The 10,173-nt window shown below is 44.0% G+C and overlaps 1 protein-coding gene across 2 annotated transcripts in view; it reads left to right on the top strand.

Moving 5' to 3' along the window:
• The first annotated feature begins 546 nt into the window (after positions 1-546).
• The window catches only part of LOC123512826 (putative nuclease HARBI1), a 36,576-nt gene continuing 26,949 nt past the window's right edge, over positions 547-10,173 (top strand). The window contains exons 1-2 of one of the 2 annotated variants that reach the window (XR_006677198.1): positions 836-1,029; positions 1,551-1,677. Coding sequence is in view for 1 of the 2 variants with exons in the window: in XM_045269432.1 (XP_045125367.1) it covers positions 935-1,677 (743 nt within the window). In the remaining variant the exon portion in view is untranslated. Of the gene's footprint in view, positions 1,678-10,173 lie in introns of both variants that reach the window. The other variant, XM_045269432.1, reaches the window with a different exon arrangement.

The raw sequence follows: 10,173 nt of genomic DNA, 5'->3' as shown, positions 1-10,173 counted from the left end.
CTCATGTTCTGAACTGCAATCTAATGAATTACACTTTAAATATGTCAAATTCAATTAAAAAGAAACATTTTAAAATCCAGTTTTATTAAAATTGCTGGCAAAATGTTGAAGTTAAAAAATGTCAAAGTAAAAAAAAAAAAAAAAAAAAGAAATATGACTGTGGTCAATAATCTTAACGACTGGTTTTCAGTGTATTGTTATCAGTATCAGTAGTAGTATCAGTATTGGCCCAATTTTGTGGTATCAGAATCGGTCATAATTCTGTTATCGGTACATCTCTAGTAGAATGATTTTTTCATTATCATCTAATTCTTGCACACCTTTGAAACCAACATGTCTATTAAAGTCTCCTAATACAACTAAGTTTTCCTCCATGTTGTCCTTTATTATATTTTCAATTTACTTTTTTTCCTATTTCTTTGTCGTTTGATGCAAAATAAACCACTATTCTGCTAATGTTAATCCCAAACACTGATTCTTTCACATTCAAGAGGTTTTCATTGTGCTTTCTTGTTTTCTCAACTCCACTGAGTCACTCTGCTTATCAAGAAGCATCACTCCTCCACCATTTTTTGTCTTGTATTTCTGTCATATTTTCTATTGTCATCAATCCATCACTAATCTTCATCTTTCTCACATTCACACAAGTATCTGTCAGACACACCACTTTATTTTCACTTGTTAATCTTTCAATATCTATAATTTTTGTTTGTGTTAGACACTGTATATTCATAACTTTTATGTTCCACACTTTCTTTTTCTTTTTCTGCTTGACTTTTCTTTTCGTTGTCACCTCCTTATCAGTATCTGCTTTCTGTTGTTAATTTGAAATCTTCTTTTATTTGTTGTTGAGTCAAGTCATTGATGAGCCTTCTGTTTATTTCATCTTCATCCTCCTCTTGCTTCAGGTACCCTGCTCTCGTCAGTCATCAGCATGGCTGCACCACAACAACAGTCTTCCCAGCTGAGGAATCTTTTCCGAAGAAGGAACTTTCTACAAGAGCTCAGTGACGCTGAGCTGATCAAGAGGTACCGTCTGGACAGAGATGGTATTTTGTTTGTTACCAATCTTGTGAGGGATGTCCTATCAAGTAACACCAGGAGAAGAAACCCACTCACTCCCAAGATGAAGGTTATTTTAACCCTTAGATATCTAGTCACTAGTAGAATACAAATGTACAGCAGAGATGACCTTGGTCCTTCACAATCTGCCATCAGCAGAGCCATCACCCAGACCCTTGATGCCCTTGCAGACGTGAATATTTTGAAACAGTTTATCTGTTTGCCCATCACCCCAGACACTACTGTGGCAATGAAGGCAGACTTCATCAACATCGCGGATTTTCCTGAGGTTATTGGGGTTATTGATGGGACACACGTGAGGCTCATGGTACCAAGGGAGGAGGAGGGGATTTATGTGAACAGCAGGGGATACCACAGTATTAATGTACAAATGGTATTTGATGCCAACTGTAGGACAATGGATATCCTTGCTAAATGGCTAGGGTCAGTGAGTAAAGCTCAGATTTTGAGTCGTAGTGGTGTTACAGCTTTGTTTGAGCGGGGACATGTGCCACCAAACAGTTACTTGCTGGGAGACAGTGGCTATCCCAGCAAGCCATGGCTCCTGACACCATACCAACAACCTCTACCTGGACCTCAAACAAGATATAATAAGTAAGTAGAAGCTTATATTCTGTATTTTGGGAAACTGACATTTAAGGCTTAGTTATTTTTAGCAAGAATTACCTATCTTTTGTAATGAGTAAATTGAACCAATCACAACATTTAACTATTATAAACAGAGTATGGGACCCATGGGGCCTATGGGCATCTAGTATATTATTATACTTATGGATTGAATTTTATGTATATGCAGTGGAGACTCAATACTCGAACATCTAAATAGTCCAACTTTTCAATAGATGAATGCAAAAGTTCAACTTAATACTAAACAAATACCTGTTAGTCGAACGTTTGTCCACGTGGCTGTAAATAAAGGGTCTCTCCCTTCCTGTTGGCCCATGCGCCCCACCCTCTCTACTGGGCCACCACAGCCAGTTGATCCTCCCCTGTCGTAAGAATAACATTGTCCTGTGCTTTCTCTCCGGAGTTTTTTTTTGCATTTAGAAGCTTACAATGGCACCGAAGAGACTTGTTAGTGGTGAGAATAAGCCTAAAAGAAAGAAAAGGAGATTATTGATAAATATGAGAAAGGAGGAAGAATAACTAATCTTGCAGCTGAGTACTGCATGGCTAAATCTACAGTAGCCACAATACTGAAGAAGAAAGAGCTAATTAAAAGAGCTGATGTGGCGTTTGATGTGAGAAGGCAATTTAAGCGACCTGCGGCAGTGGAAGAAATAGAAAAATTTTTGATTGTGTGGATAAACGAAAGGTAGATGGCTGGTGATTCTTTGTCAGAGGGCATAATTTGTGCGAAGGCTAGGGTGCTGCATCACGATCTTATTTCTGATACTACATCTGACTCCAATGATGATTTTAAAGCAAGTAAGGGGTGGTTTCTTTCAAGAAAAGAACTGGAATTCATTCTGTTGTGAGGCACAGTGAGGCCGCAAGTACTGACAGAGTTGCCGCTGAGAAATTTGTGCCTGAATTTAAGAAATTTGTGGATAAGGAGTGCTTAAGCCCAGAACAGATCTTTAATTGTAATGAAACTGGCCTGTTTTGGAAAACACTACCAAACAGGACCTATATAACAAAGGAAGAGAAGTGTTTGCCAGGACACAAGCCCATGAAAGACTAACCCTGCTTCTGTGAACCAATGTTAGTGGTGACTGCAAAATTAAACCGCTGCTTTTTTCTAACTTGGGTTTGGCAATGATTGGAACAAATTGCCTGATTTATAGGTATCAGTAGTCAAACTTTTTAATACTTGAACAGCCATTTGGAATTAATTAAGTTCGAGTATTGGGTCTCCACTGTATACACCTAACCCTCCATTATTGGTGCCTAAAAAAACATGCGATAGCGGAAAACGCGATAACGGAAGTGAAGAATAAATAGGATATAAATGAATTGGTGCCTCAACCCAAAAATTTTCCTAAAAAAACAGCTCTGAACAACAGAATACCACGTGTGAGACTGACGAATGGTGGTGGAGTTGGTGGCGGTGGTCGTGGTGAGCAGTGACCAGAACCAATCAGCTCTCTTATTCAAATCACGTGACATAAATACACAGTGATGATTGGCTGCTGGCTCCTCCTCCTCATGATCATCTTCTTTCTCCCTCTCCAGCTCTTTCTCCTCCTCCCCCATCTAAACATTCGTCGGTGTGTGGTTGGGATATGGGTAGTACTACTATTTCTACTACTACTACTACTACTACGGGTGTGCGATAATGACTTTCCAGAAGCGCTAAAACTGAATTTTGCAGATTTTCGTAAGTGCGCAATAACGCCTAAAGGCGATAACGGAAGAGCGCGATAATGGAGGATTAGGTGTGTACAGTAATTCCTCGTTATACGATAGTTCTTTATCCGGTAAATTCACAGTTATGGTATTTGGAAATTACTACCCTTGATTTGATATACGGTAAGAAAAATGTACAGATACGGTATCCGCTCATGTCATCTGAGAGGGCCCAGTGCGGGGGAACAGGGGTGATGACATCATCCACGCCACACCTCCCCGCCACTCACAGTATGTACTGACTTTAACTTGACCACCTTTTTTTTTTTTTTTTTTTTTACCACATTAAATATTACTTACATGCATTACTAATTAGATGAATAAATGGAATATTAAAGGATCTATTGTAAACACAAATATATTCGTAATAATTATGGCAAACATTTAAAGCCTACTACCAGCAGCAAACCATGTAGCAACTGATAAAGAGCACACGGCCCGGTAGCTCAGTGGTTAGAGCGCTGGCTTCACAAGCCAGAGGACCGGGGTTCGATTCCCCGGCCGGGTGGAAATATTTGGGTGTGTCTCCTTTCACGTGTAGCCCCTGCTCACCTAGCAGTGAGTAGGTACGGGATGTATATCAAGGAGTTGTGACCTTGTTGTCCCGGTGTGTGGTGTGTGTGTGCCTGGTCTCAGGCCTATCCGAAGATCAGAAACAATGAGCTCTGAGCTCGTTCCGTAGGGTAACGTCTGGCTGTCTCGTCAGAGACTGCAGCAGATCAAACAGTGAAACAGATGGGCCTGGCAAACTCACTATCAGTGAATGGTGGAAGTCGTATAACATCAAGCACACCTTAGATAACATCAAGTCATCTTGGGACAAAGTGAAGACGTCTACCATGAACTTGGCGTGGAATAAAGTATGGCCAGAATGCGCGCATGACTTCCCAGGCTTCGCTGAAGACAACATCAGTGCGATCAGAAATGACAGTAAATCTGTGCATAGGGCTGGCTTCGATGAAGTTGATGATGATGATGTTCAAGATCTTTTGGAAAGCCATGCTGACCCGACCCTCTCTCAAATGATGAACTTATAGAGCTAGACAAGGTATCACAGGAGGCAGAAAAAGAGGGAGACAAGGAAGAACCTGTGCTTGGCCTGGATATCAAAACTCTTTGAGAATGTCTCAGTGGTATCAAAAAAGCTCTGGAAACCCTGAAGGAATGTGACCCAAATCCTGCCAGGAATAGCAAAGTGGCTCATGACATAGAGAAAAGTGTCAAGATTTATAAAAAAATTTATGATGAAAAAACAAGAAAAAACAAACAGTCCTCCATTTACTCGTTCTTCAAGCCAGTCAGACATGCTGTCCCTGTCACACCTGCTGTCCCTGCTACAGCTGGCCCTTTCACATCCGCTGCTGATGGTTCTACAGCTGGCCCTTCCTCCATATCCTCTTTCTTCAAACTAGTGAAACGTGCCGACCCTGCTACAGCTGGCCTTTCCACATCTTCCGACAGTGCAGACGATGACGTCATATCCTCGTCTGCCCACTCAGCAGAAGATGAGTAAGGGCTGAAATCTCTACTGTCCCTTAGCCTCGGGAGGGACATCATCTGATAGAATACATGGCGAGTGAAAGGTAAATAAAAAAAAAAATTTCTTTATTTCTTTTGTGCAGTACTTTACATTTTCTTTTTTTTTTTTATGACTATCTTCATGTACTTTAATTTCTGTAGAGATGACTTTTGATTTGTTGGAACGCATTCCCCATTATTACATGTTATAATGGGTTCGGTATACGGTAATTTCAACTTGCGGTAAGGTTTTCAGGAACGCATATGTACCGTATAACGAGGACTTATTGTGTGTGTGTATATATATATATATATATATATATATATATATATATATATATATATATATATATATATATATATATATATATATATATATATATATATATATATGTATATATACACAGGCAACCCCTGCTTAACGAAAGGGTTACGTTCTTAATACACACTTCGTTAAGCGAAACTTCGTTAAGCGAACCGATTATAACAAGTTTAACCCCTGATTTGAACTTCCATTGAGAGTAAGCAAAGCGAGAGTGCATCATAGTACAGTAAAAGGTTTAATGAAAGTAAAAATTATGAAGTTAAACATTTAGGTAGTTTAATTTGTCATTATAATGTACACTAATGTATGTATGTACGTAACTTTATAATGTTGATGATCTTAACTCTATGAAGGGAGGGAGAGTGAAACGGGAAATACACTAACCGGCAACCTGTGGAACATAAACAAAGTGCGCATCATGGTACCGCATACAAAACTTATGTACCACATTTCCACAAGGCTTTCCATTTTATCCATTGTAGAGTCACGAGTTCAGGTGGTTCTTTTAGCTTTCAAGGAAGATGCGGTCTCACCAGCCTTCTTAATAGAGTCTGCTGACTTGAAAATAGTAGACAGTAGATGGAGTCAAGATGGTGGCAAGCAATATTATTAGTTTTCTGGCCTCTCTCTTGTCTGTGAATAATACCTAGCTTCACTTCGAGAGTAAGACACTTCCTGGTCTTCTTAGGAACGTTAGCCCACATTGCAGGGCGTTTTGGTGGTAAGTTGAACTAGGGAAGATGAGCTGCTGGTGACGCTGTTATGTTTTGACTGGGGAGTGAGTGGTGCACATGATCTTGATCTTGATGCTACAGGTGATGCAGAATTTCTTCTGAGTTAGGCCTTTGTATCGGCAGCGCCTGTGTTGTCCACGAGAGGCTTGATCTTGATCTTTATTCTATAGGTGTCTCAGGATTTCTCCTGAGGCAGGTCTTAGTACCAGCAGCTCCTGATGTATTCAAAAGCCTGTCAGCTTGCATGATACGGTGGGGCTTCCAAATTTGGAAAAAATTACCTGGATAAAACTTCGTTAAAGCAAGTTTGGTGTTCGTTAAACGAGCAGATGGTAGTAAAACGAAACCTTCGTTGTAGCGAACCTTCGTGAACCTTCGTTAAACGGGGTTGCCTGTATATATATATATATATATATATATATATATATATATATATATATATATATATATATATATATATATATATATATATATATATATATATATATATATATATATATATATATATATATATGTGTGTGTGTGTGTGTGTATATATGTGTGTGTGTGTGTGTGTGTGTGTATATATATATATATATATATATATATATATATATATATATATATATATATATATATATATATATATATATACAGTAATTGCCCGTGTATCCGGATTATAGCAGCCAAGGCCCTGACGGATACGCAAAATATTCGGATATGCGGAATTTCCTTTCTCGACCCCTTATAAATTGAGAAAAAAAACATGTACATAACCAAATGAATGAAAGCACATTTGTGTGATGGGATACAAATACTGCGTGGCTAGACTGAGTTTAATATGCTTCTGTACAGTGTGGGGTCAGGCGGCTGACTGCTGCCCAGTGCCTCGAGATAAACCCAGAGTGTGGCTCACAGTTGCCAGTTCTCACAATAGAAAACTCCTACATCTCTCCCTCAAGATTGTGAGGGAATAAAACAATACAAATCCCCTGACAATCTGAATAAAACGAACTTAACAAAAAAAAAAAAAAAAAAAGACAAGTCCAGCAAAACAAATGAAAGGAAATGGAAACATTATGTCATGAAGTCATCCAGCCATCTTGGCTGAGACCTTTGTCCCTGAGGTTATTCTCTCCTCAGGGAAGCAAGTGGAGGCGCCTCCGCGTTCGGTGATTGTGCCTCAGGTGCACCTCCGGGGGAAGGTGGCTCCCTTGGTGGCACGGCCTCTTTCAAGTGGCCACTTGTGTGCATCGATATGCGACCACTTCCGTCCATCCTCACTGTGTACTGGCGGTACGGGTGGACCTCGACTACAGTACCAGACTTGCTCCATGTCTTGGTAGTCTAGTCCTGGACCCAAACACGGGCTCCCGGCCGCAGGCAGCGTCGTCGACAGTGCTGGCCTGTGCTCTGCCGTCATATCTCTTCATGACGTTGGGCCATCTTAGTCTCCCACTCTTCCAGGGTCTTCTCCCACTCTTGATTGACTCTGTAGTTCTGTTTGGCCATGGGGACTCCATCTTGCAGCTGTCTGTCTGTCGTTAGCTGTGGGGGGACATGTTCCCTTTCCACAGCGGGGTGTTGAGATATTGGAGGAGAGCTAGGGACACCTTGTCATTGTATAGGCTGCTGCTGGGCTTGGTTTTGTCCCGCAGAATCCTCTTGGCTGTCTTTACAGCAGCCTCAGCTTGACCGTTAGACTGAGGGTACTGAGTGGAGGAGAGACAGGTCATGACTCCCCACCTCCTGAGGAAAGCAGCCATTTCTCCACTCACCAGGTTTGTACCTCCGTCAATGGAGAGCTGCTCTGGGGCTCCCCACCTGGTGAAAAAATCCCTCAGATGCTTCATGATTTTGCCAGAAGGGCCACCCGAAGGTAGGTGTGCGACCTCCAGCCAACCAGTGAGCCGGTCAGTGTAAACTAGATAGCTGTCTGCTGAAAGGGGTAATTGGTGGGTGGCGTGAGAATGAGTTGCCCAGGTGGTTGTGAGGGTGCGCTGGTGTTACAGGAGTTGCATGTGGCTGGATGATACTGCAGGTTACCCTCCATCCCAGGCCAATACACTGTCTGCCTGGCCCTCCTCAGCATGGAGTCAAGCCCTTGATGGCTGGCGTGAAGGCTGGCTGCTACTCGTTGACACAGAGCCTCGGGGATGATGAGGCGTACACATCCCTGGTCGTAGGTATAGGTGACTAGGCCACAGGACACCACCAGCCTGTCCCGTACGCCGTAGAAGGGCCGCAATCAGGCAAGTTCCTGTGACTTATAGGGCCCCCAGTCGCCATTGCTCACCCTCAATACCAGCGATTGGTAGGTGGGGTCCTCAAGTGCCACCTGCAACACCATTTCTTCGTCAATGGTGGCGCACCCACTCAGGTCAAGGGCAGCCATGTAGTTGCTGAAATGCCTGCGGCGATATATATATCTTGATCTTCTTCTATCTCATCTGGAGTACACTCGGCTTTGGGATACCTGGATAGGAAGTCGGCCGCTGCATTGTGTTTCCCTGACAGAAAGCGCATGGTGAATCTGTACTGCAGGGTCCACCGTTCTTTCAGTCAGAACAGCCGTGGGTTGTCGATGTCCTTGAGGGCCTTGTTGCCAAACAGCTTCACCAAAGGCCGGTGCTCTGTGGTAATAACTAGGTTGGGGCATCCGAGAAGGAAAAGCCGGGCCTTACGCAGGCACCATGCTACTGCCAAGGCCTCTCCCTCCACTGGCGCATACCCTGTCTCGGCCAGGGTGAGGTGCTGGCTGCTACACAGTGCCAAGCGCCAGCCTCCCTTGCAGCAGAGTGGAGTGGTGGCTGTTAGGCATGAGCAGTACTGCTCCATCACCATGAACCCGATGCCGTCCTTGCACCTGTCTGTGATGGCGATGGTAGGTCGGGTTTTGTCGTAGTATGCTATCCCCTGCTTGGCTAGCTGACAGATGGTCTCTTTTGCCTGTGTGAACCTTTTCTGGAGGCACTCGTCCCAGTAGACTACCTTACATGCTGGCTTCTTTAGCAGATCTCTGAAGGAGGACATAAGTGGAACAGTAGCCAGGAAGGGCACCAGTTGGTTTACGAAGACAAACCAGGAGCGCACGTTTGTGATGGATGGCTTTTCTGGCATCTTAAAGTCCTTGATAGCTAGCTGTAAGGCTTTCTTTGGTTGGCCTGTATGTGTCCCAATTGCAGTGGTAACCAACAAAGTCAACCTCCCTCTGGCAGAAGTGAAACTTCTCCAGCTTCAGTGTCACTCCAGGGTTGGCACACACTTCTAAACACTCGTAGACATGCCAAAAGGCCTCCTCCACACCTGTGTCATAGAGGAGTGTGTCGTCGACGCATTTGTACTTCCGTGGCAGGTCAATGATGGCGTCGTCAAACCTTTTGGTGTACGCATCCCCCGCTGCGCAGTGTCCCATGGACATTCGGCAATACTAGTATCTGCTCCATGGTGTGATAAAGGTAGTGAGGCATCTGCTCTTCTCATCCAGCTCCACCTTGTGGAATCCCCAGTGCATGTCTGCCACGGTTTTGCAGGAGTGTGCCGGGATCCCAGAGGCCATGTCAGACAGTGCGGGAGTGTGGCGAGTTTCCTGCTTGCAGCAAGCATTGAGCTTCTGGAAGTTGACCGTGCGGCATGGCTTGCAGACTTTTTTTCAACCACTACCATACTGGCACACCATTGTGTGGCCTTTCCTGCGGGGACAGGCTGGATTACACCTCTCTGGACGTCCTCATCCAGCTCCGCTTCCCAATGTTTTGGGACGGAGGCGGGGGTGTGGCAGGCATAGGGTGCTGCGTCGGGTAACAGGTGGACATGATGAAGAGGCCCTGTCATGACAGGCAGTGGTTACCGGTTGGTGTTGAAAGTTGACATTGAAAAATGGCCTCGCAGCCACTCCTGTAATCTTGGCACGTTCTCCTCAAGAGGTGGGAGTGGCATGGTCACTGGCCTGGGTGGCGGGCTGGGGCTTCCACTACTCTCCTCACCATGCTCGCCACGGCCAAGGGTGGCGGGTGGGGGAAGTCTTCATGTACCAGGCCCAGGGCCTTGCAGGCTGTGAGAGACAGGTAGACTTGCAGCACTGACCTCATGAAGTACACATCCTGCCGGGTGGAGTGGCCAGAGATGCTGAAGTGGCAGGATGTAGCTCCCAACGTGGGTAGATTTATGTTGGCGAGGTTGCAC

The sequence above is a fragment of the Portunus trituberculatus genome, chromosome 34 (genome assembly GCF_017591435.1).
Source record: "Portunus trituberculatus isolate SZX2019 chromosome 34, ASM1759143v1, whole genome shotgun sequence".
NCBI classification, from domain to species: domain Eukaryota; kingdom Metazoa; phylum Arthropoda; class Malacostraca; order Decapoda; family Portunidae; genus Portunus; species Portunus trituberculatus.
Note: the sequence above shows the minus strand (reverse complement) of the source record. Positions and strands in the feature narration are given on the sequence as shown.